Genomic DNA, 26,386 nt, shown 5'->3' on the forward strand with positions numbered 1-26,386 from the left:
CCTGGTGGACCCTGGCTCAGGACCTGCCCTCGGGAGCCAAAACAGGTGTGTGTGCGACCCTAAGGCGCTCCCCTCACCCCCACCCACGGCGGGGCTGGAGGCGAGGGCCCCGGGTGGGACCCTGTGGCCCTCATCTGTCCCCTCCTCCCGCCCCCTCCAGGTGACCGCCGAGCATCCCAGAAACACGCCTTCTGGGCCCGCGTCTGTGGCTTCAACGCCATCCTCCTCGTGTGTGTCAACATCTTCTTCTACGCCTACTTCGCCTGACACTGTCCCCAGATGCCCCCCTGCCCCACCAAGGATGCGGAGGCCCAGAGGAGGGTGGCGCCCCTCGTGGCCACAGGGCAGGTCAGTGCCCAGGGGCTGGCTGAGCCAGCAAAGCAGGAGCTCTGAAAACTTAGGGAGGAAATGGGAAAAAAGGATGTGTGATGCTTCAAAAATAGTAGCCGTAATTGGAAAGAAAATGAGATTTCTGATGAACGTCCTTCTACTCTTTTACTGTTTTTATTTTGAGTTCACGGGCCCAGGTCGTGAGCAGCAAATCTGCCAGAGCTCAGGGCTCCAGGGTCTCGGGCCGGCGCTGGGCAGAGGGGGCCCCTCTCCACCCCTCCCTTGGCTCCTGCCCCATCTCACCTGCTCCCCTCTCCCTGCTCTCCGCCCCTCCACCACCGGCCTGGCATTCAGAGCCCTTGCCGAGCCCCCTCGGTCTGCCTGCGCCCCAAGGGCCCCAGGCTCCCCTGCTTAGGACCGCGCTGACGGCCCCTTCCCCGTGGACACCCTGCCTTTTCTCAAGCTGGGGCTCCACCGAGGCTGCCTGCCCCGTTCTGGATGCCGCTGGCCCTCAGAGCCCAGCTCTGGCTGCAACTCCCCACCTGGCCTGTGGTCCCCCAGGCTTCCCGAGGCCCTGGTCTGGGCGGAACCTGGGCCTGAACAAGTACGAGCAGGTGCAGCTGTGTCTCCCAGGTGGCCATGTCCAGGCCTGGCCCCTCAGAGCTTGTCCGTCCCGCGGGGCCAGCGGAAGAGCAGCAGCCTCCGTTCCTTTCACCCTTGCCCGCCCTCCCTCAGGGCCTCCAGCCTCCCCCGAAGTGTCTGTGGTGGGCAGGGGCGTTGGATCCCAGGTGGAGCCCAAAGTCTCCGAGTCTGTCCAGCAAGTCCAGGCACAGGTGTGCGGGGCCCTGGCCACCTCCCCAGTAGCCAGCCTTTGGGGCTTTTGGATGGAGAGGAGGGCAGGCCCAGCGGGTGGTCACCCAGCCAGCGCGTGGCTCCTTGGCCTGAGCTCCCAGCGGGTGGAACCCAGGAGTCCTCAGCCCTCCCTGGGGGTGGTGACATTGGGTTTCGAGTGGGCGGGCCCTGCCGGCCACCCTGTGACGTCACACAGCTGATGGCCAATGGGAAGAGGCCGGCGGAGGCCCCGGAGCTCCCCTAGCCCACGGGCCCTGAACGAAGCGGTCTTTCCGGGGCGCTGGGCCCGTCCCAGTTGACACGAAGCACAGGAGGCCGGCCGGACAGTCAGGAGGCCCACGTTCCAGTCCAAGGCCCTGGGCTGGGGGTGCCCGTGTCCTCTCTCTGGACCGCAGTGCCCGGTGGATGGCCGGTCCACTGGCTCTGCCCCCGGGCCCACTTGGGTCACAGGTGCACCGGCTGGACGTAGCTCCGCGGGAAGAAGCCGACACGCCCGCAGAGACGGCCTCGCCACCAGCAGGGGTCAAGGCGCTCCAGGACCTCGATGATGTCACCGTGGCGGAAGCTGAGCTGGGAGGGGTCCTGGGCTGAGAAGTCAAACTGGGCCTGGACAAAGCAGGCCCGGGGCGGCTGCGAGGAGAGGGAGCCGTCAGTGGGGCCCCTCAGGAGCCCCCGCCGGGCTGTCCCCACGGAGGCCCCAAGATAAGCGATTTCCCACAGGTGAAGAGGGGTCTTTCGGGCAGAACTGGGGTCGAACTCAGCTCTGTATCCAGGTCCAGACGATGGCCACCCCGCCCGTGGGCCTCTCGCTGCCCGCCCCCTGCACGTCTGCGGCACAGACCCTGTGTCTACGCAGCGCACAGCCAGTGTCCTGGCGGCCCAGTCGGGACCACAGGGCCAGCGGTCAAGGGACCTGAGTCCTCGGCCTCGGCATGGGCTTCGGTTAGGTCCCTGCCCGTCTCGGGGTCTCTTTCCTGACTCTGTAGCAGCCATGCTATCTTTTGACCCCAGGCACTAGAACCACAGGAACAGGCCTTATAAACTATAAAGTGACGTGTAGCCACGAGCAGTTCACTGCTGTTGCCCTTGGCCAGGCTTCGAGGGCGAGGATGTCACTTTATACTGCTTACCTCTCTCAGGCCTGATTCCAGTCCCATCTATGCCCCAAGGTGACCTTGGGTGAGTCCCTGCCCTCTGGGGGACTTGGTTCCCTGCCCTAAGGTCACACACCGGCGAGGCGGTGGAGTCTAGGAGCAGACAGGACTGGAGCCGCTACCCGGAAGCCCCTCCCCAGGCCTGGGCCACGGCCGTGCTCCCCGTCCTCTGCAGAGCTCGAGTTCACTGGGCCGTCCAGGGTCCCGACCTCCAGCCCCAGGCCTTGCCGACACTCCCTCCCAAATAAGACAGCACGTCGGGGCTAACAAGCCCACTGGCTGGCGGCGTCATGCTAATGAGAGTGAGAGCTGGTCCCCGGGGCCCCGGACGAAAGAGCTGGCTGGCAAATCGCTGTTATTATGGGGACCGGGGCGGCCGGACCCCGCTCCACCCGGCCAGGACCTCGCCCGCGAGCTCTCACGCTGGCCCGCGCGCCCCCCAGGCCAAGTCCTGCGGGGCAGAAGCCAGCACGGACCCCACCCGGCAGGCGGCCTTGGGTAGTCACATCACTCCCTGAGTCTCAGTGTCCTACCTGTACGGTGGGGACCAGGAGGCTCAGCCGGGGTCAGTACCTTCACTCATTCAACAACCAACCACTGAGCACCTCCTGGCGCCACGCGCCGCCCCTGAAGACGGGCAGGCTCGGCTCGCCCGGGGCTTCCACCTGCTCCTTTCCTTCCTTCCCCGCCTCCCCTTGCCCAGGCCCGCTGGTCTCCCTGCAGTGCCCAGGACAGGATTTTAGGAGCCGGGCTGGACCCACCTCCTGCCACGTGGGAAGGGGGGTCGGGCCCCTGCGGAGAGGCCCCCTCGCCCGCCCGCCCCACTCGCCCACCTTGGCCAGGGGCTCCTCGTCCCGCAGGAGGACCTGCCGCTTCTTGGCGATGGTGCTGGTCCGGTAGAAGGCGACCAGCTCGTTCAGAGAGTTGAACTTCTCCTCCCACAGGTAGTACTTCCCCGAGGCCTCACGCAGCACCTTGAAATGCTGCACCTGGTCCCCGTAGCTAGGGGAGAGGACACAGACCACCTCAGAGGGGCCCACGGCGGCTGGGGCCCTCCCCCCACCCCTGCCCCCCGGAACCAGGCCTTTTTCTCTCCAGGTGAGGCTTGGAGTCAGGAGGAGAGGAGGAGGTGGGGAGGGGGTCCCAGGCCCCATTGACTGGCTCCGTGAAAGACGCGGTGAGTCCCCACCTGGCGGTGGAGTGTGGAGTGAAGGATGTGGGCCTTGAAGCAGGCCATTTTCTTGCTGTGTGACCTTAAGCAAACCACTTAACGTCTCTGAACCTCGGTTTCCTCATAATACCTCCCTTCTGGGGAAGTGCTCGTGTACTGGCAACATTAAATGGTTCCTCTGGTCAGACAGCATCTCTTCTCTCCAACGTCCCCCAGCCTCAACACTCCTCTCCCTCCCCCCTCGTCCCCTCCCAGACCCTACAGTCCCTCGAGGGGTGAGTCCTAAGACCATCCTGCCGCCGGTGTGAGAGGAGCTCAGGCCTGTGGGATGCTTCCTGTCCTTCCCTGTCCCACATCCACTCCCACCTCAAGAACCTTCTATGGCTCCCCATTGCCCTCAGGGCAAAATCTTAACACCTCAGTCTCAAGTTCTGGCTCTGATGACACGTCCAGCCTCATTTCCTTCAAATACTCTCTGATGCCTCCTCTCCCAGCCTTTGCCCAGCCTTGCAACCCACCACCACCAAGTGCCTTCCAGCCCAGCGGAGGGGATAGCCTGCGTCTCCCAGACCGGCCAGCAGGGCAGAGGGGCCTGCCTGGAACACGCGGCACGTTCCAGGCCAGGACGGGCTGTGCAGGCTTGGGGCAGCCTGATTTCCTGCAGGCCCACAGTCCAAGTGTTTCTAGGGCGTGGACAGGAGCGTGGTGTCCGTCCCCCCAGGTGCCCATCCCTGCCTGCGGCTCACTCCCTCCACCATCAGCCCTGGGGCTGGTGTGCTGCCTTGTTAAAGGTTAAGATGCAAGATTTAAGATAGAGATTTGTTCCAGGTAAATACCTTCTGTTCCTTGTGTGTGCCTGGGGTGGGAGGAGGGGGGACTCCTCCCACCCTGACCAAGTCAAGGATCCAAACCACACAGAACCTCTCTCTCCACTTTCAAGCATGCCTCCAGGCTTCTGCATACACTGTTTCTTCCAAATTCTTCTTGAATCAAACTCCTACTCGTGCTTCAAGGCCCGCATAAAATGGCCCAACCTCTGCGAGCTGCCTCAGATGCCCTCAGTCAGTCAGAGTCCGGGGACTCCTTGGGTTCCTCAGGTCCTTGTACAGTCTGCCTGTAACCCGCTGCTCACAGACACCCAGAGGCAGGGAGGCGGGAGGCGGCCCAGCTCTAGCCCAGTCGGGAGAGGCTGGGCTCAGGGGCGAAGCAGCGTGGCCCGAGGGGTCAGTGCTCACGGGGCTGCTCTGTTCCTGGACCCTCCCCTCCCGGCTCTGAGCTGTGGTCCCAGCCCCTCTAACACGCGTCCACTCTCAGGGCAGCAAGCTCCCTGCACAGAACTGAGGCCAGAGAAGGCCTGAGACTCTGTGGCCAGGCACAGCCATCATCCCCAGCCCGAGACTAAGCCGCCACGCTGTCAGTTGTGGGATGTACGTGTCCATGTCCCGGGATGGGGGGAGGATGGGCAGGCAGGCAGGTGCCTCCCGCCCCGTCTGGCCTGCTGCAGCCTCGGCCCTTGAGGCCGCCCCCGAGCCTGGGACTCCCTAGTGCCCTGTTCTGGCGGGCTCAGGGTTCTTCCGGTCCCTGGACCGTATTCTGGGAGGCAGAAGGCCCTGACGCCGTGCCGGCCCCGAGAAGGAGCCCGGGGTGCGGGCGGCCCCCGTCCTCTGGGTAAGAGGCGGACGAGAGTGTGGGAGGTTTGAAAAGATCTCAGCCCCAGATGAGCGCACCCCTGAACACTTCGGTGTTTGAAGTTTCTCTTCAAAAGCTTATCTTACCCAGAGGGTCACCCAGAACGGAACATTCCCCGATCGCACCCGGGTCAGGGGGCGAGACCTGGGAAGGGGGCAAGGGACCCAGGAGTTCTAGTACCTTGCAACCTGACAATCGGCAGATTCTCAAACCTGGGACGCTCTCGTGGTCCAGCCCCCCAGCCTGTGCGTGGCTCGTGGTGGGAGAGCGGGGCCCAGCTGGGCTGCTGCCTCTGTGAGCGGGTGTGGCCGTCCTGCTGCGCCAGCCCCTGGCCTGACCAGTGACCCGCCCCCATGCGACAGGCCCGAGGACCCAGCACCGGGGCAGTCTCTCTCTCTCTCTCCCAGCCAGCCTGTCTCCCGCCTCCCCAGGCCCGAGTGCAAGTCCAGATGGCCCCTGAGCGAGGAGGGATGGCCCTGCGGGGTGAGCCCTCCTGCGCCAGAGGGAAGGGCAGACCCGGGGCGCGGGGCGGTGGGCCGGCCCGGGCGCGGCCAGAAGAGGGGGCCCCTGGAGCTGGTGCACCACAGTGGGCGGAGCCTGGGCGGTGTGCGTGCGTCTCTCCCTGCTCTGAGGGAGGGACCGGATGTGTACATCCCTCTCTGAGCCGCCATGGGTGTGTTTGTCTCTATGTGTGACCCCCCCTGCCCACCTACCCAGGGGGATGAGGGCTGGGCCTGGCCCCTGGGCTGTCAGAAGACCCCAAGGATGAAGTCAGGCCTGATGCTAGCAGCCACCGGTCCTGCCCAGCAGGTTCTTCTGGCTTGGTGGCGGCAGCAGAAGAGGTGACAGTGGCAGCCCAGGGAGGATAAACAAGGCTGGGGTAAGGTCAGGGGCCCCAGTACCCCACCCCCACCCCCAGGCAGGGCCTGTGGACCCCCGGGGTGGAGGCCAGGGTGCTAACTGCCCGCTGGATGATCTCCATTAGGCATGGCCCTTCTCTCGACTCAGTTTTCCCGTCTGTGAAAAGGGTGGATTCCCCGTGACGTGAGATAGAATCAAACTGACCTTGGGACTGCCGGGGGAGACAGACTCCCCCTGGGTCTTTAGGCCTCAGGGAAGAAGAGTGGAACGGTAGACCTGGTCTTTCAGGTCACAGAGGGTCAATGGGCTCTAGCTCCACTGTTTCTGGCTGTGTGACCTTGGGCAAGTTACCGCACGTCTCTGAGCTTTTGTTTCCTTACCTGCACACTGGGCTTCCAGGGTCACTTCCTCCTTGTCTTTGAGGGCATAAAATTGTGCCCCCACCTTCTTTCCTGCTTCATTTTCCCAAGAGCCTTTATCATCTTCAAAGATTTTATATATTTTACTAATCATTTAGAAAATTAGATATATACACATACATGCATACCTCCATACATACATGTATAAGATTGTCGGTCACCCCAGTAGAACGTGAGCGCCTAAAGGACAGGGAGCTTCGTCCGATTTGTTGGCGGTTGAACCCCCAGCAGCAGGCACGGGGCCTGGCGCACGGTAGGGGTTCAGCGACCAGGGCAACAGAGCAAACGCATCACTGACTCCAGGGCACCCCTGGCCTGAAAAGAAGTAAAACACTTCGCTTGGGAGCAAAGCATGATTTCTGACAAAGAAGCCCACAGCAGCCTGGATCAGAGTGTGGGGCAAAAGTAACACAGCCCGCGCAGTGCGCGCCTGCCCCGGCCCGCTGGCCACCAACTCAGACATGCTCCCAGAGGTGGAGGGGGACAGCCCCCTGTAAACTCGCAAAGGGCGGCCAGCCGTGGCCACCGTCACTCCGTGAGGCGGAACAAGGCCCCTGAACCCCGCCTCTGGCAGCTCTATGAGGCTTGGCGTGAGTGTGCAGGAGACGCCACGCATACGAGGTCAGAGTCTCCAGGAGCACAGCCGGCGAGGGCGGAAATGCTCTCACGCACGGATCTGCGTGACCGTCACCCAGAAGGGTGGCCATCGGGTCACTGGACTTCATGATGTCCAGGGCTACTATCGCCACGTTGCAGATGAGGACGTTACAGCCGAGGGGGACAGGATCTGCTGAGGTTACGCAGCGGGGACAGGATCTGCTGAGGTTACGCAGCAGGTCCAGGGCAAGGCCAGGACGAGAACTGGGCTCCCCGCCCCATGTGGCCACTGGCCCTTCTCTAAGAGCCCGGGACCCCGGGGCGTGGGCCGGGGGGAACGGTGTGGCCCTGGGAGGGTCAGCATGTTACATAGCTGGCATCTGGGGAGGACTCACTGCCTGCCAGCATCACACTAAGCACCGTACGTAGATGTTCATCTTACAGACAAGGAAACAGGCTGGGGTACCTTGCCCAGGGTTATACGGGAGAAGTACCAGAGCTGAGATTCTTGCTCAGAAGCCCCCCTCCTAGCTGCCCTGAGTCTGTTTCCTGCTCTGGTCCCTGCCCAGTGGTCGTCCAAGGGCCCCGAAAGGCTCCCCTAAGAGACGATGGACCAGAGTCGGGGCAGGACCCGGTCCCGGGCCTGGGGGACGAAACCGAGGCTGGAGGGCGCCACCTGGTGGTCCTGTGTGCACACCACAGCCCTGGGGCCCAAGGTTCCGGTTCTGAGCTGGGGGAGGGGGCTTGGCCAGGATGCCTGGGGTGTGGGGGGGGAGGGGGCATGTGCTGGGATTTCTCAGAGGGACACTCCCAGACCCCTTCCCAAGGTAGCATTGGTGCTGGCTCCCCAGAACTGCCTGTCTCCCCTCCTGGTCAGACAGATGCCTTGCTGTCCAAGCCCACCTCTCTCTGCCCCACCTCTGGGCCTTTGCACATGCTGTTACCTGGGCCTGGCATCCCCTCTCCCCTCTTTGTGGACCAAACTCCTACTCATGCTTCGGGGCCCAGCTCAGACGTCACCTCCTCCACCCTGTGGAGTGTCGGCTGCCACTGAACTTCCCTCAGTCGGGCGCCATGGAGACCCCGGGCCCCCGCACCCGCGGGGACCCCTCCCCTGTCCTGCACGCACACACCCCCAAAGGTTGAGCCGTCTGGGCTGACCCTGTGCAGGGCGCGGCGGGGCTGCACGCTCGGGGAGGCGCCAGGAGAGGGCAGGGCGCCGGGGCACCCACGGTGGACGGATGGACGCTCAGGCCGTGGGATCGGCTCGCTGGCCGTGCTGGGTGACCTTGGGCTTTGGAGCTGATTCCAGGAGCCCTAGAGGCCAGACCAGCCCGCCCGGCGGGCACCATTCCCAGGAGATGCCGGGCCCTGGGAGCCGGCCCAGGGAAAACCGCCTCTCCCTGCTTCTGTGGGCTACCCGCTGGGCTGTGGAGGGAGGGGCGAGCTAGGGGCTCCAGAGGCCCACGACCATCGGGCTGGGAGGTCAGGGCCATGAACTGGTGTCTCCCACTGCCCCCACTAGCCGCGCCCCCATTTTTAAGATGGAGAAAGAGGGGCTCAAAGAGGAGGAGAGCCGTTGCCGTCGGTCGGGATGGCAGCCTGTTCCCAGGGGAAACGGAAGTGAGAAAAGCCGTGGCTGATGACAAAGCTTGGAGGGGAGCGGGTGAGGGCTGTGACCCCCGGGATGTGGGATCACCCACCCCCAGCAGCCGTCCTGACCTTGGTGGTCCCCCCAGCGAGGTGCCTCCAGGCCCAGAAGGGGAGACGCCCACCTCCCGGAGCTCCCGTGTGCTGACCACACACCACGAGCTCTTTACGGAAAGGACGGGCAAGGCCTCCCCTGGGATACGTTTCTGCAGCAAGGAGCGTCCAGGCCCAGCCTGGTTGGAGCCAGGAGCCCTCCCCCCACCCCCAGTCCGTGGCTGCCTTGAGGGGACCCCCCGAGCCCGGCTCTGGACTTCCCCCACCTTACCCGTCAAAGCCACCCTGTGTTCATTTATCCTTTAGAGAATCAGCCAGCCACTGTCTGTGAAGCATTCCGGTCCTAGGAAAGGGGGCGCCCGAGCGGGGCCACACAGCACCCCGAGCGGCCTCCGCTGCCCCGAGCGCGCCCCGCCCCTTCCGGCCGGCCGTGCCCAGCGCCCACAGCAACCCGACGGTGGTGCTGCCGGTGGTCCCACTTCACACACCCACGCTGCCCCCCCACCCCAGTCCCAGCGCCATCAGCTCCGCCCGGCTCCTCCCCGGGCCCCCCCCACCCCCCGGCCCGCCCCCAGAAGGATCATACCCACCTGCCCTGCTCGAGAGGCTCTGCAGGGCCCTGTTGCCCTGGGGCTTCCCGTCGGGACCCGTCAGGCCCATCTCTCTGGCTGTGACTCCCCGTTGCTGGCTCTGCCCCACTCACCCCAGGTGCATTCCCACCCCAGGGCCTTTGCATTTCTGTTCCCTCTGCCTGGAAGCCTCTCCTCCCGGACCCTCACTCCTGGGCCCCAGGCGGCCTCCACCGCCAGGTTCAGATCCCTGCCCACTGGCTCCTGCTACATTCATTTGTCTCCTTTTTTCATGTGTTCAGTCTGTCTCCCCCACCAAGACATAAACCCCAAAGGGCAGCAACTTTGTTTTTTTTTCACTGTCATTTCCCAAGTCCCTAGAGCAGCCTGGCACGTGGCATGTAGCTCAGTGACAATTCCTCGAGTTGCTGCACCTAGATCCTACTGTTCCAGGCGCTGGGAGTAAGAAGGACAGAGACCAGCTGGGGCCGTGACCCCTTCACCCCGACCCCGGTTCCCGCCCCTTCTTTCCAGCCTGGATTCCTCCATTGCCCGACTGTGACCTTTGGGACTGGGTTCTGAGCTGCCCAGAGGCTGCCATCCTGCTTCCGCCCCAGCCACTGCTCTAATGGCTCTAAATAGAATGACTCATATACTCTTTGCAATAACCCATTTTACATGTGAGGAAACAGGCACAGAGAGGTTAAGGGACTTGCCCAAAGTCACACAGTCAGGAAATGGCAGAACCAGAATCTGAACCCAAGCAGCCCGGCCCCAGGGTCCATCCTGTCAACTATGTAGCACACAGGGGAACCCTGTCCGGAGCACATCCTGGACACCTGCCCTGGGTGCCCTGCTGCTCTCCCACCCCCAGTCCCAGCACATCAACCTCCCCTGGTGACTTGCTGCTCATAGAACAATGGCCGACCCTTCAGCCCGGCGCTCGAGGCCTCGCAGCCCGGCCAAGCTGCCTCGAACCCTGCTGCTGCGGGACACACCCCGGGCTCTGCGTCATCCCCGACCCCCAGAGGGTCGCCTGCTTCCAGGCATCTGTCGTTCCCTCCACAGCCTGCAGGCCTGTCCCTGGCCACCCTCCTCCACACACCCCGGGTCAGAACTCACTTCACAGAGACAGAGAACTCCCCTGGGGAGCTCTCGCTCTCCCGGATCAGGAAGGCTCCCGGGTGGTTCCGCTTCATCAGAACTTCTTCTGCCAGCTGCCGGGAAATCCTGCCCGAGTACCACCTGCAGAGAGGGGGCCGGTGAGGGCGGGGGAGGCCAGGCTACCCTGCCCCTGTGCCAGGCACCCAACACCGCCAGGTCCTCACCGCAGTCCCGAGACACAGGAAATACGACGGCACCCACTTTACCCAGAGAGGCCAAGGTCATGCGCCCGGGGTCACACACCCCAGGTCGTGCGCTGTGAAAGGCAGGAGTTGGGCCGAGTCCCAGCGTTCTGGCTCCTGAGCCCAAGCATTTCCCACCCCACCAGGCAAACACACACCTCGGTGAACCCCAACCCAGCCAACCCCAGCTGGGCTTTTCCATTTCAGATTCTTAAAAGCAAAGAAAAAAAATATTTTAAAAGATGACCCCACCCCCCCCCAAAAAATTGCTGTTTTTTTGATCTGGTGAGGAAGGGTCTCTCCCTGTACCCGTTTCACAGATGCACAGACTGAGGCCACCTGGACTTTTTCTCACAGGTTCAAGCCCCTTTTCTTTCTGACCAAACAGAACCGGGTATACAGAAGGTGCCTTGTAAATGCCGAGGGTTGGGCAGGGCCCGGGGGTGAGAGGCTGCCCTGCCCACGGTGCTCTTTGGGGCTCGCCCACCCTCGGAGGGTCCGGGTGGTCTCTGGCTGGCTTCTTGGCTCCCGCATTTGAGCCCAGGCCCTCAATGGTTCGGGTGGGGGAACTCAGGCCCGGAGCAGGTGGAGTCTCGCGGTGGGACCTTGGTGCCCTGAGGGCCGCTGGAGCCTCCCTTCCCTGTACAATTGCCCTTCCCTCCTTTAACTGAGCTTCCTGGGTCTGAGCGTGGCGCCGGGCGGATGTGAGGCATCCGCTGTATTCCTGTTGTATCAGGATGTTGACAGCGAGCCCTCCAGGCCCAGCACAGAGGCTCAGGTGCACACAGACCGGGTCCTGCCGGTAACCCCACCCGCCAGCCACGTGTGAGCCCTTGCGGTTCCTCCGAGGGCTTTTCACTAACGTGCGTGGCCTGTGCCCGCTTTCCAGTCCGAAATAAAGTCCCGGTCCTGACATGGTGTCTCAGAGCCCCCCACCCAGAAGTGAGGTTCTAGCCCATCGCTGCCCCCCAAGATGGGGGGGACCCTGGGCCCATCTCTGGGCGGGTGGAGGGGAGGCAGTGGAGGTGGGGGCCGAAGGCGGGGCTCCAGGGAACCTCCAAGAGCTCCTCGGCCTGGGTCTCTGGAGTCTGGGAGTCCCGGATGAGGCCTCCAAGCTGGAGGCTGAGCTCAGGGGGCCCCGGAAGGGCGCTCCTCCGGGGAGCCCCCAGCAGGACCCAGGTGCAGTGCTGCCGCAGGAGCAGGGGTCCAACAGGGCCCTGCGTGGGAGTTTCCAAAGAACCCACAGAACTCCGTAGAAGGCATCGGCGTGTGGGCGGCTGTCACCCTCAAAGGATTTTGTAACCGCAGCCTCGAGGAGGCCCGCCCTGCCTGCGCCAGGTCCCCGGTGGCTCGGGGACAGGGTGCCGGAGAAGCAGCACTCCCGACGCCCCGGAGCACAGCTCGCTCCACGCGTGGACGCCTCGCTTAGTCCCCATTTTAATGATGTGGAAATTGAGGCCCAGGGAAGGGCAGGGATCCCCAAAAGTTGCTCGCAAGTCTCTGGCCTCCGGCTCTCCCCCAGCGCACCCCCTCCCCAGCTGTGTGACCCCGGACAAGCCACTCGACATCTCTGTGCCGCCACCTCCTTGCCCACAAGACCTTGACGAGAACACCCAGTTGGCGGGGCCCTTGGGAGGAGGAGGGCACTGCCGCCCGCAGGTGTTCACCGGTGCTGCTGTGAACTCCTCCCACGTGTCACCCATTAGCCCGTCTGCGGCCCTCCCAGCAAACTTCTACTCTACCTTCCAGGCCCAGCAGACCACGCCCTGCTCCAGGAAGCCCTCCTCAACGCCCACCGGCCACGCGGCTGCGTCAGGTGCCTCGGTGACCCCTGCCCGTGAGGCCCAGAGGCTCTGGGAGCAGCTGGTCTGCATCACGCGCCCCCCTCCGTGGGCTCCCTGGGCAGGCGGAGGTGACGGTGGGGCTCAGGGAAGGAGTGGCCTGGTGTAGACACGAGGCCCCCTGGGACCCCTGCCCTGCCCCTGCCCCACACCCTGGAGCCCAACGGGCTGAGTCAGGCGCAGAGTTGGACTTTCCCCACTGCTATTTCGGGGCCAGGGCAGGGGCTGTGGTTAGCCAAGGATGCATCTGGGCACGGCCTCAGGCAGGTGGGCATGGGGCCTGACCCCTATCCCTACTCTGTCCCAGACACAAGTGGCCAGAGCCAGCCCCAGGGAGCTCAGGGCCATCGGACACTGGAACCCTCCATGGCTCCCAGCTGCCCTGGTGGAGGCTTGCCTGAACCACCAGCATTGCCCCGACAGGCGTGGCCCCCAGATCGATCAGCTTTCCTTTCCTCCTGAGCAAATAGAAGCCTCTGCTTCGGCTTCTCAGCGGCCTCCCACCTCCCAACCTCCTGGCCTTCACCGGGTCACAGCCTCCACCTGGAGGCTCCCGCTGCCCCCGCGTCCTCCACCGGCCTGGCCCTGGCCGGGTTCCCGCTGTCTCTCTCCCTTTATGACAGAAAGTCTTTAAGGCCGGAGGACAGGCCCCTGCCCAAGGTCACACAGCCCGGAGGGACCCTGCGGGCCTGGAGCCCAGGCAGGGGACCCGGGTGGGTCGGGCCCTTGCCCAACACAGGAAGTCCAAGGTGGTGGCAGCTTTGGAAATAACTCGAAGACAGGTAAAGAGGAAATGACCTCCGGGCCCCATCCTGGCCCTGCACCTCCCTCCCGTCCACCCCACAGCCACACACATGGGCCCTGACCTGCCTTCACCTCTGCAGGAGTTCCACTCCCCACCCGGCTCAAATGCCTCCATGGCTCCCCCCACCCTCCGCCGGGCGTTTTGAGGCCCGCCTGCCGGTCCCACTGCAGGGGTCCTCGTTGTTCCCGCTCCCAGGCATGCCCTTCTCTTTTTCTCTTTAGCTAACTCCTACACACAGGCTTCAAAACCTCACTTGTTGCCACCTCTTCTGAGAAGCCCTCCCTGGTTAATTATCTCAATGCTGACTGCCTTCCCTTGTCATCGTTTCTTTATGTCCTGTCCCTCCCACAGGACACAACTGCTCTGACCCCAGCGTCTCATCGCGCGTACCCAGCATCACCCGGGTGGGTCCCCTCAGGCAGTGGCCAGTGTTTGGCGAATGACCGAGTGAGCGACTGTGGCTTGGGGCTACTTCAGCCACCACACCGTGGATATCCAGGTGGTTTCTCCCAGATTCTTGGCCACTCAGGCCTGTTCCAGGGCTGAGAACAGGGCTTTCAGCATTGGAGGCCTGACGGGGGCCTCCCTGGGCCAGCTGGTCCCAAGCCCGAGGACACCTGGGCTCCTCTGACTCCCGCTCCGCCCTGTCCCAGACTCTGCTCGGCCCATGTCCAGCTCCCCCGCCCACAGGTCTGCCTCCTTCCCGCCCCTCCATGGCCCCTCACGCCCCACCCTGGCACGGGGCCGAGTCGGCCTCTTGTGTTGCAGATAGGGAAACTGAGGAACAGAGAGAGCAGGGCTCTGCCTGAGGGCACACAGCAGCCAGGGGCCCCGCTGGCTGAGCGCCCAGGGCCCTGTCCTATCCAGGGCCCCCACCGGGATGCTCTCCGGTGTCCCAGGTCCTCAGTGCCGTGGCCTGGGCTGGCCCCGACTGCCACCACTTGGGACAAGCCCTCACATCTCTGGCCCCCACCTCTGCCCGGGGAAGAGACGGGGGTCCCCAGACAGGCGGTGGGAGGCCGGGCTGAGGGCCTGCAGGCGGCTCAGCTCAGCCCGGGCCAGGCTGGGTGTGGACGTTTGGCTTCAGGGCCGGGGGGCGGGGCCTGCGGACATGCGGGGGCGGGGCCGGCCACTCACGGGTGGGGCTTGACGCGGATGTAGTTCTTGGGGACGAACCCCTCTGCACCCCGGAGCTCGGCCTTGTACCAGTTCTGGTCGTCTTCCATGTTCAAAATCTGCGGGCGGGAGAGACACGGTCACCTGGTCCCCTAGGAGGGACGGCTGTCCCCTGCGGAAGGCCCACAGCAGCCCTGGGGCCCACTTCCCAGAGGAGAGCGAGGTCGCAGGGTGATTCCACGGTCCGGGGGTCACAGAGGAGAATTTGGCTGGTGGGTTGAACTTTGGGTGGGGAGCTGGAGCGGGCCTCTCAGGTCGTGCCACCCAGACCCCCGGGCGCTGGGGGACAGATCCGGGGCCCCTCAGTCCCTGAGCTGCGGCCCTGAGCATGGGGGGCCCACAGCAGTTGATCTGAGGCACAGAGCCAGGGGTGGGGGTAGTTTGCAGAGGCCCCGCCGAGCGGTGGTCACGTGGTTCGATCGCATTTACAAGCTTCACGTCTGAGCTCAGGGGTGACGATCAGGCGGGGGCTTCAGACACTGGCGAGCAAGCGAGAGGCCTCGGGGGGCCTGGCTGCTCGGGTCGCAGACTCCACGTCGCCTTGCAGGTGGGCCGAGGGGAACCGAAACCTGAGCAGGGTGAGGGGGCCGCTGCGTGCGGGCGGGCGGGTGGCGGAGGCCGCGGGGAGGGCCGCCAGCAGGACGCTTGGGCTCCCTCCCCACTCCCTGGGCAGGCTCGCCATGTGTCACCCCTTCTCACACCAGCCCCCGAGGCCGCCTTCACCAAAGGCCACTCCACAGAGGAGGACACAGGCCCAGACAGGGGAGGGGAGCAGGGCCACACGGCAGGGGGCTTCACCCCGTGCCTCCTCCCACATTGTCTCTGGACCCCATCCCGGGGGCCTTCTCTCCCCTAAGTCCCAGAACAAGTCCCCACGTCAGGTCAACCCCAGTGGGGATATCGGCTGAGACAAAAGATCAGACGCAGATCAGCAGCCCAAGCAGGGAGCAGCTTTCGAGCAAAGGCTGGGACAGCAGCTCAGCTGGTTTGGTTTTACCAAGAGGAGCTGAGATTTGCCCCCTGGGCCCAGGCCTGGCCCCTCCCTCGTCTGTCTGCCAGGTCCCTTGAGCCCCTCCTTCCTGACCCCGCAGTCTGCGCCAGACCAGCGTCCCCAGGGACAGCCGGAAGCAGGTGGCTGACTCAGGATAACTTTTGCTGAAAACTAAACAAAACAAAAAAACTCCCCCAACTTAATGAGAAAATTAGGGCCTGCGGGTGACAGACTCAGTGAAGATTCTTGGGAGCCTCGGGCTCTAGACCACTCTGCCTGCCTCTGACTCTCTCCACAGACCTGGCCTCAGTTTCCACATCTGTAAAATGGGCACATCTACGGCCTCCACGGCACATGGCAGTGTTTTGTGACCTGCAAAATCCTGTGTGGACATGTGGATGTGCCGTATCTAATCTACCCCAGTTTTGTTTTGGTTTTGTTTTCCTGTCACCTCCACTCCAAGGAAAGACCCAGAAATGTTCTGATTGGTTGTATTAGCTGAATTCTTGCTGTTAACATTGTTCAAAGCCCCCAGACCCTCTGAGACATGGGAATTCCCGACCCTCCCTGGTGAAGCTCACACCTCGGCCTGCCCCTGCTTTGCCCCTGCAGTGCCCTTCTCCTGGGTGCTGTCTTGTGCCGCCGTCCCCTGGCCAGCGCGGCCACGGAGCACCTCCTGCGTGCCAGGCGCTGTGCCCAGCCCAGTGATATAGCAGGAAGTCACATTTTAGTGGGCAGAGGCAGACAAGAAACAGGAAGGACACAAGTAAACAAGGTAATTTAATGTTCTGCTGTGTGGTCTGAAAATATACGTCAGGATGACATAGATGGAAGACGCCTGGCTGGGGGTAGGGGGACTGTCAACAGGGGACAGGTGGGGGTGGGCAAGAAAGGCCTCTCTGAGGAGGTGGCACATGAGCTGAGGCCCGAATTACAGGAAGGAATGAGACATGAGAAGATGTGGGGAACAGTGTCCAAGGCAGAGGGAACAGCCAGTGCAAAGGCCCTAAGGTGGGAGCAAGCTCCGTCCCTGGAACGGAAAGGAGGCCCCTGTGTCTGCGGTTGAGGGGTGGTCAGTGCTGTGAGTTGAATGGGGAGGGTGAGAGCTTGAAGGTCTTGTACTCCGGGATTGGGGGTGGGCGAGGGGGCCAGGTGAGCGGTGAACGGGGCCTGGATTGGGGCTGCTGAGACGTGGTCAGATCTGGGGTAGGTTTTGGCAGAGCGGCTGACAGGCGAGATACACGAGACAGAGAGGAAGCAGCGGAGACAACCCCAGGCTCTGGGCCTGGGCGCGGGCAGGCGGTCGTGACGGCCATCTGCTGTGGAACAGCTGCGGGAGGAGGAGGGGAAGCTCAGGGTGGCTGGGTCGGGCCTGAGGTGCACCGGCCATCGCCATGGAAATGCCAAGAGGCCGTGGGCTCCCCGAGTCTGGGTCCTGGGGGCCAGGCTGTGTGTGAAGAGGTGGAGGTGAGGCCACCACCCACATCTTTCCTCCAGTGGGGGGCAGCGGGGTCCTGTGCACCCAGAAACGCCTGCCCGTCGGCGAGGGGGGCTTTGTTCCAGGGAAGCGACATTTGGGGCCCCTTGTCCAGAGTGGGTGCACGTGCCACCGGGTTTTTGTCTAAGAGCAGAGCTTAGACTGGAAGAGCAGCATCCTTGCTGGCTCCCAGAGGCTGGGATCTGCGTGTCCGCTGGTCACAGCTGGGCGGGGACGGGCCTGGCCCACAGCCAGCGCGCAGGAAACATGCTCACCAAGGGACAGGTCAGGTCGTGGAGCTCAGCCACCAGCCCCACCCACTATCCCCGGCCCGGGGGAGGGAGAGGGGACACAGGGCGACATCACAGCCACATTTGTATGGTTACAGAAATCAGGCCCCGGACTAGCGTGAGATGGGTGAGGCACTTTGGGTGCAAAATTTAAGGGAGCTCCAAAAAAGTCAGGAATCGAGATAAAGAATATTTTAAAGAAATATGTTAAAAAATCAAAATTAATCAAAATTTCTGAATATGGTCATTAGTTAATAATAATGTATCCATATTGCTCCATTAATGTAACAAATGTACCAGGTTAATAATATAAAATGTTACCAAGGGTGTGCGTGTGAGTGTGTGTGGGCGGGGGGAGGGGGCGGCAGGGTGTCAGATTGGAATTCCTCTGTACCAGCTTCTCGATTTTTCTGTAAATTTCAAACTGTTTTAAAAAGAGCCTATTTAGGGACTTCCCTGGTGGCGCAGTGGTTAAGAATCCGCCTGCCAATGCAGGGGACATGGCTTCGAGCCCTGGTCCGGGAAGATCCCACATGCTGCAGAGCAACTAAGCCCGTGCGCCACAGCTACTGAGCCTGCGCTCTAGAGCCCGCGAGCCACAACTGCTGAGCCCACGTGCCACAACTACCGAAGCCTGCGCGCCCAGAGCCCGTGCTCCGCGACAAGAGAAGCCACCGCAATGAGAAGCCCGCGCACCGCAACGAAGAGTAGCCCCCGCTCGCCGCAACTAGAGAAAGCCCGCACGCAGCAACGAAGACCCAACGCGGCCAAAAATTAATTAATTAATTTAAAAAATAGTCTCTTTAAAATTTAGTGCAAAAAACTCCATCAAACTCTTAAATCAGGGACTTCCCGCGGGGTCCAGTGGTTAGGACTCCAAGCTTCCACTGCAGGGGGCACGGGTTCAATACCTGGCTGGGGAACTAAGATCCTGCATGCCATGCAGCATGGCCAAAAAGTTTTAATATTTTTTTAAGTTAAAAGAAAAATCTTAAATCAAGGCAGGCTTTGACCTGGCACCTGTACAGCTGTGAGAGGAAGGACCCTAACTCCGCGTCTGACCCTGGAAGGATCACTTGCTCATCTCTGTCCTGGGAGGAAAGGCAGAAGTGTGAACAAGGAAGCGTGACTTGCTCACAGCACGCCTCCCAAGATTGACCGCTAGCTCCTCAAGACATTCTTTCTGGTGTTTTTTTCTAGGCACAAATCCAACGCATGAATGTCAGTTTCCCATCCCTAAAACTAGTATCTATTGATTATGGGTCAGTTGACCCTGTGCGTGTTCCTTTGCATTCTGCTTTTTTGCCGCTTAACGTTGCTTCACGAGCATTTTCATGTCATTAAACGCCCCCCTCCCCAAAGAGCATTCTTAGGGGCTGTGTGATATTTTGTGCCACCCCTGGGCAGGTAGCTAGGGTGAGTCCACGCTCCAAACTCACCCACGCCCCACAGCCCCGCCTGCTGCGTTTTCTCCACCCACTCTCCTCCCCCGGCTCTCTGCGTGGCTGGGTCCTGCTCACCCTTCAGGTCTCAGGTCAGGTGTCTTCTCTTTTGAGAGACTGCCCTGAACCCCCCCATCTAAAGCTGTCCTCCTGCCTCTCCCTCCCGCCCGCCCTCTCCGTTCCATCTCCCCACCCATTTGTCACCTCCTGATGGCACTCACCCTCTGGAATTCCACTCCGGGAGGGCAGGGACTGGGCTTCGTCCACTGCTGTGTCCTCAGCGCTTAGGACAATGCCTGGTGCTGAGCAGGTGCTCGAGAGCTTGACGAGGGTTTGTCGAATGAAGGAAGGAAGAGGCAGCCCCTCCGGTGGCCTGCCATTCCTGGAAAGGTCCCCTCCTGGGTCTCCACGGACCCAAGGAACAAGTCCCATTGGGGTCTTAGCCGGGGTCTCAGCTAACACCTCCTTCCTTCCTTCCTTCCTTCCTTCGACACCCCCGTGTCTTGCTGAGGGCCTGCCCTGTGCCAGGCACTGTTTCATGTCCCTGCCCTCAGGAGCCTCGGTTAGAAGCAAACACAGCAGGAGTCGGCCAACGCTCTGGCAAAGCTTAGTGGGAAACTGGGCCGGTCTTGGGTGGGCAGGGGTGAACACAGGCATCCAGGAGGGAAGCGGGGATGTCCCCGCCTTTACAACACTCGCCTGGGGGGGACCCCACGGATCTACTCCCTCCACCCTGGTTCACCCCTCTGAGCCTCAGCCAGAGCCCACCGGTCACCCCATTCCAAGTTCCCCACTGCTCCACTCCCTCTCAAGCCCCAAAGTCTGGAACTAGAGACTCCAAACTGCCCTCGGGTTGGCGGATGAGGCCTCTGAGACAGACCTGGCCCTCAAGGGTCTCGTGCCCTGGCTAGATGGTGCCGGTGTCAAGCCTGCCCCACCCCCAGCTGGCCACGCGTCCACAGGTTCCCCCACCAGCCACTCAGGGGGGCCCAGGGCTGGCATCCCAGCACAGAGAAAGGGGGACATCCTCAAAAGGATGCGGTTCTTCTTGGAACCGTCCTCCTCCTGACCTAGCGCAGCTGTTCGGTGTCACGGGGTTCAGGATGCAGGTTCCAGAGTCAAAGGACAGGGGTTCACCTCTGACCGCACGCCAGGCAAGCCGTGGCGCCTGCCTGTGCCCCATTTAATCACCTGTGACATGGGGCCCCAGCGGCTTAAATGGATGTTGATAAGCACCGCCGAGCTCGGAGCTGGGGCTCCGTACGGGGTCAGCGCACGGAGGCCCTGTCTCTTCCTGGGCCCCGGCTCAGACGGGCGGCCTCAGGCCCACTGCGCCGGCGCAGAGACCGAGGCCCAGGGAAGGGCAGGGGCTTCCTGAGCGTGACCTGGTGGCGGCTCCAGCGCCCGACTTGTGGCACGGCCCCTCCCAAATCAGGGCCCTGAGCTCTGCTTCCAGATGCAGTCTCGTAAGCAGGGACGTTTCCCGAGAGGCAGAGCCCGGGAGCCCGCCTGCCTGGCTTGCCCTGGAAGGCGTGTGGACCTGAGCGGTGTTGAGGCTTACCTTCCCCTTTCTCACCTGCAGGGGAGCTCGTCTGCACCCCTAATCATAGTTGTTTCAGCCTCGATAGGTTGGTGCGTGTACTTAATTCCCAAGACCCTGTCTCTGCCACTCTGCATCTGTCTCTGCCTCTTCCTCTCTCTCTCTTTCCCCAGCTGTCTTTTCAAATTCGTTCCTGGGAAACGGTATTGAATGAACCCTGCCAGGCACTCTGTCTCCTTGAATCCTCACAAGGGCCCCCAAAGGAGGGATCACTATCTCCCGGTTTCCCAAACGGGGAAACCGAGGCTCAGAGGGTGGAGGTGGAGTGTCCAGAGTCACAGACTTGATAACTGGAGAAGCCGGGCCCGTCTTCTTCCAGAGACCGGACTCTGTCTGGGGGGCTGTCCGGGCCCGGTTTTAAGCACCCCCCCATCCCATGCGAGGCCAGCTGAGCCGGCTCTGGCCACCCTACCTTGAGTGTGTCCCCCTTGTTGAAGGCCAGCTCGTCGCTCTCTGTGGCCTGGAAGCTGTACAGGGCCACGGACTCCATGCCGCTGTCCCCGAGCCCCGGCAGCTGGGCTCTGAGCAGGGCCAGCAGCTTCCTGCTTCCTCTGCAGTCGAGGACCGTCTTCCTTTGTTTTGAGAGCATGTTTGTGCTTTTGAAGCTGAGACCGAGACTTCCCCTGACAGGAGAAACAGGAAGCAGAGATGTCCCGGAACAGGGGGTGTGAGCCGCAGGCCCACCTCAGACCCCAGGGAGTCCCCGGGCAGCCCTGGGAGTGGGTCCTCCTCCTGCACCCACATTACAGATGATAAAACTGAGGATCCAGGGCAGAAACGCTGCAAAGCCATCCCCAGCTCAGACACTGTGTCTTGCGGTCCCGGCCACCCCCCGCCATTTGCCGATGTCCCCTCCACAGTTTCTAAGCTCCGATGCCTCCTGTGACTTCCCACTGCCTGCTGCATCGACCCCAAGCTCCTTGCCTGACAACTAGGGCCCTTCCAAGCCGCTACCCCCACCCCCAGCTCTCCAGACTCATCCTTTGTTTCTCCCCTACCGTCTGAACAAACACGGGCTCCAGCCACAGCCGAGGGACACCCCACATGTCCATTTCGTCCTCCAGCCTTTCCACATGCGAGGCCCTCTGCCTGGTGCTCTCTTCCCCTTTCTCTTCCCAGGAGACTCCTATTCATCCATCAAAGCCCACTTCAGAAGGTGCCTCTTCTGATTTAAACACCGGGCACCTTCAGCGGGATGGCAATCCTAAGGTCAGTGAGGACTGCCAATAACCTTGACCTTTCCTTAGGTTTGCTATGGGCAGTGGAATTAGTGTGGCAATTCTGAGACAGGTGTGTGAGTATCGTGGGAAACACCATAAACGACTAAATACAGCAAAGCTGTTTGGAACCAGGGTTCTCTCCAGGGAAAGAGGGAGACCTGGACCCGAAAGAGGAAGGCGAGGAAGACCCCTGTGCTGTTGGACGGGAACTGGATGAATCAGCGTGAAGTCAGATTGGGTTTTTTTCTGTAAAAAAAAGAGTTTTTCTTCCTTCATTTATATCGATAGGGTTACATCATGCTTTCAGATTTTAGTCAATGGATTATGATCTATTACTATTATTATTTAACGTGGATGCTTACATTGTCCCAGATTTGGCCGGTGGGACCCCCGTTCGAGACGTCCCCTTGTCCTTTTGACACATCCCCGCCATCCTCTGAGCTCTTCCCATCTCTCTGACGGTACGTTCACGCTCTTCCAGGACTTCTGCCTCAGCCCTGGAAGCAGGCGTCTCTGAGGGGTGGAAGACGGTATGGTATTTTTAGTGGAGGATGGTGTTTAGGACCCAGGATTGAGCTGCTGTTGGGTGCTCTTCAGTACAGAGATGTCATTGTTTGCAGGCCCTCTCCGCAGACAGAGGCAGGAAATAAATAAATAAAATAAAATAATATACATATATATATACACAAATTCATTATATATATATCACAAATTCATTATATATATATACACACACACAAATTCATTATATATATATACACACACAAATTCATTACATATGTATAAACTCATTATATATATATGTATTTGTATTTTTAGAAATATATTTCCTGTATACTCGGCCATAAACAGGAACGAAATTGGGTCATTTGTAGAGACATGGATGGACCTAGAGACTGTCATACAGAGTGCAGTCAGTCAGAAAGAGAAAAACGAATATCATATATTAACGCATATATGTGGAATCTGAAAAAATTGGTACAGACGATCTTATTTACAAAACAGAAATAGAGACACAGACATAGAGAACAAACACATGGACACCAAGGGGGAACGGGGGGTGGGGGGCGGGATAAATTGGGAGACTGGGATTGACATATACACACTAATATGTATAAAATAGATAACTGATGAGAGCCTGCTGTATAGCACAGGGAACTCCACTCAGTGCTCTGTGGTGACCTAAATGGGAAGGAAATCCAAAAAAGAGGGGATATATGTATACGTAGAGCTGACTCACTTTGCTGTACAGCAGAAACTAACACAATATTGTAAAGCAACTATACTCCAATTAAAAAATAATAATAATCAATATATCTCCTATCTCCTAGTGGAGAGAGTGAGTCCATATTTCTGTGTCTATCTCTATGTGTATCTATATAGCTATGGATAATATTAGATTAGTAGATTAAAAACCATGAACTCCATCAGATATGAATCAGTGAATGCAGGTGAGGGGTAAGTGGGTGTCGTGCCATTCTCACAGCTTTCCTTAGGGTTTGAAAGTTTTCCATGTACAAAGTTGGTAAGATAGATGTGACCCTACAGAGATCTCAAAATTAAAGGTTTAGTTAAAACAAAAAAAAAAAAGTTGAGGGAAAATAAGAGGAAGACTGTAGAAGCCATCACCAACCTGGAGCCCCCCGAAGGCCGGGGGCGGGGGCGGTAGCAGCCAAGGCTCAGCCCAGGGCCCATCCTCACCTCTCCCCCGGCACCCCCTGCTCCGTCAGCCCAGACCCCAGGACGACAGGATGTTAGCAGGCGCTTCTTTCCGGCTCCGTTTCGGCTGAGGTTTCAAAGCCTCAAAATGGTGCAGTGAGGGGGTGGGGGGATCCACCCCGCCTCAGATCTGAGGTGCCTGGAGGCAAGAGCGGGGAGGGCTCCCCTTCTGAAGCTGAGTGTGTGTCCTCTGGGGCCTGGGGGCCTGGGTGCTGGCTTATTTTCTGTTTTTCAAGTACTTATTCTGTGCCGAGTCAGGTACAAGAAGGTGAGTAGCTCTCCCTAGGGGCTACGGCTAGTAGGCGGCAGAGCTGAGCTGGCCCGCGCCGGAAGCCCTGTGCAACGTGGCCCAGAGCCGCTGCAGGGGGTCAGGAGAGCCGCGGGGCCGGGGTGGGTGGCGAGCAGCACATCCTGCTAGGAGGGCACGTGCGCCCAACCCCCCAAGACCACCCAGGACCCCGCAAGTGGGGCTTGACCGGGAGGGCCCCTGGTGGGCTGGGCACCCCAACTGAGGGTGGATGCTGGGGCCTAGAATGAGGGGGAGGGAGAGCTGGCAGCTGGGAGAGCATCGAGCCCCATCACCGGCTGCGGCTGGGTCTCCATGGGAGGCCCATCAAAAGCCGCGCCCAGGAGGAGAAATCATTGTCAGCCAGTGGCCACGCCGGGCCGTGGTGGAACCGGCCACATGAGACTATCTCAGTCCTTAGGCCCTAACCCCCTGTGGCAGGCTGATTACGGCCCAAAGACCTGCAGGGCCGGACCCCTGGGCCTGCGAGCGTTCCCGCAGACGACAAAAGGACTTTGCAGATGCGATTACACTGAGGATCTCGAGACGGGCAGGTGGGCCCGGGTTACCCAGGTGGGCCCGAAATGTGATCTCAGGTGTCCCGTGAGAGGCAGGCAGAAGCAGCAGGTTCCGTGGTTAAAGCAGGATGCCCGGCTGCTGGCTGGGAGACGCAGGACGGGCCGGGAGCCGAGGGCTGCACGGAGGGCGGCTCAGGAGGCTGGAAAGGCGGGGAAGGGTCTCTGCCCGGGGGCTCCAGGAGGAGCCGGCCCTGCCCACGCCTTCTCCTGGGCCCAGTGGGGCGGAGCCGGGGCTTCTGGCCTCCAGAAAGGTAGAGAATAATCTTGTGTTGCGAAGCCACTGAAGCTTGTGGTGACCCGTCACAGCAGCCGCAGCAAACACCCCCCACCTCCCTCGCGCTGGTCCGGGGTGAGTCAGAAATGGAAGCTTGAGACCAGGCCGTGAGGACGGAGGGCAGGAATTGACCGCCCCTCCCATTCCAGGCCCAGAGGTGGGGTGGCGGCTCGGGGGACCGCAGGCCGGCGAAGCTGGGGCTCAGTAGTTATGAGACTGGACCAGACCCTCAGATGCTCCAGGGAGGCTTGGTGGGGGCTTTTCTTATCCGACACTGACCAAAACACCCGAGGGACCTCCCTGGGCTCCATCCTGTTGGGGGGAGGGATGGTTTAACGGGAGAGTGGGGAGAAAACCCGCTCATCCGAGAACTGCTCCACAGCCTTGTCCCACACCCAGCTCCAGGTTAGGGTTTGTGCGTGCGGCTGCGCCAGGACCTCTGCCTGCAGAGACCAACGCTGACAAGACAAGCTCCAGAGTTCCACCGACTTGCTCCCATGACACTGGTGAAAAGTAGGAAAACACTAAAAAAATATTCAAAGGTTCTGGAAATGGCCCAAAGGGTAAACAGAAATGAAGAGACATCTGTTCAAGAACAGTTAGGAAAATTTGGTAAGAAAGGTGAGAGTCTGTGGTATTTGAACCAAAACCACTCCCTCCCTTCAGTCTCCTCCCAGCTCTGTGAGTTAACTCTCCGCTCCAGACTGTCCTGCCCAGAACTTAGAGCTCTTCCCCCAGAGCCAGAACACAGGGCCCCTCCCCCAGACCCAGAACACAGGGCCCCTCCCCAGACCTAGAACACAGGTCCCCTCCCCCAGACCCAGAACACGGCCCCTCCCCAGACCCAGAACACAGGGCCCCTCACCAGACCCAGAACACAGGGCCCCTCCCCAGACCCAGAACTCAGGGCCCCTCCCCCAGACCCAGAACACAGGGCCCCTCCCCAGACCTAGAACACAGGGCCCCTCCCCCAGACCCAGAACACGGCCCCTCCCCAGACCCAGAACACAGGGCCCCTCCCCCAGACCCAGAACACAGGGCCCCTCCCTCAGCTCCCAGTAGGCCTTTCTTCCTGGGAGGAGCAGGGTGTCAGCATTTCTCATGCTACCCTTGGCCGAGGCTAAGACTGGGGGTCGGGGGGCAGGCGCCCCTCTCGTGGGACAGGGCTCCACCCTGAGTGCAGTGCGCCGGGCCTCCTGGCACCCTGGCCTGGCTCCTGAGGCGGTGGTCCCTCACGGCTCCTCGGGCTGTTGCCCCACCCCCCACCTCCGACCTCAGGTCCTGAAGCAGGGGTGTTACTCAGAGAGCAGCTTGCCATTGTTCCCTGGGTTTTGCCTGGGGATAGAAACCGGCCAGAAAACGGATAGCTCCTACTCTCTTCCTGAAGGGACTGACCTCATTTGCAACGGAGAGCGAAGAAATTCAAGCCTAAGGATCTCTCAAGAACAGTGGCGGTTCTGCTGGGAGGTAACGCCTAGAGGGGAAGAGTCAAGACAGAGGCGAAACTGGAGGCTGGCTAGTTTTGGGGGATGATCCCAGTAGCAGGAGCCTGTCTGGGGTCAGAAGAAATAATCAAATGTGGCTCACACACTATTCCTTCAAAAAGGCCAGAATTTGACGGGGTTTGTTGGTAGAGCGATTTATGACCCAGGGTGTTATTGGAAAACAATAGAGAAATAGCAGGAAATTGGTGGAGTTTAACAGCTGATGTGGTCCAGGAGAGAGAGAGAGAGAGCCTTACCAAATCCCCTGTCATCCCCGATAAACAAAAAAGAATAAAACTTGCCGTTTGCAACATCATGGATGAACGCTGAGGGCATTATGCTCAGGCAGAGAAAGACAAACGCCATGTGGTATGATTTCACTTACATGTGGAATCAAAAACACAACAAACAAACAAAACCACCACAACAAAAACCCCAACCTCATAGATACCAGGGAACAGATTGGTGGTTGCTGCAGATGGAGGGCAGGGGCCGGGGGGCGGGGTGGGGG

At 60.8% G+C, this 26,386-nt stretch overlaps 1 protein-coding gene across 3 annotated transcripts; it reads right to left on the reverse strand.

Annotated features, from left to right (window-relative positions):
• Positions 1 to 572: 572 nt before the first annotated feature.
• Positions 573 to 20,829, reverse strand: LOC102981784 (GRB2-related adapter protein). 3 transcript variants are annotated; one of them, XM_007114909.2, is made up of 5 exons: positions 20,727 to 20,829; positions 14,476 to 14,573; positions 10,469 to 10,591; positions 3,170 to 3,338; positions 1,562 to 1,812 (listed from the first exon to the last, which is right to left on the reverse strand). In XM_007114909.2, exons 1-5 carry the CDS (start codon positions 20,802 to 20,804, stop codon positions 1,627 to 1,629), a joined length of 654 nt encoding a protein of 217 aa, XP_007114971.1. In that variant the 5' UTR covers positions 20,805 to 20,829; the 3' UTR covers positions 1,562 to 1,626. The 3 variants fall into 3 exon arrangements, with proteins under 3 accessions (XP_028355772.1, XP_007114971.1, XP_054946501.1); XM_028499971.2 differs by lacking the exon at positions 3,170 to 3,338 and having other exon boundaries at positions 573 to 1,812; XM_055090526.1 differs by lacking the exon at positions 10,469 to 10,591.
• Between the last annotated feature and the right edge of the window lie 5,557 nt (positions 20,830 to 26,386).

This window comes from Physeter macrocephalus, chromosome 14 (genome assembly GCF_002837175.3).
Source record: "Physeter macrocephalus isolate SW-GA chromosome 14, ASM283717v5, whole genome shotgun sequence".
NCBI lineage: Eukaryota > Metazoa > Chordata > Mammalia > Artiodactyla > Physeteridae > Physeter > Physeter macrocephalus.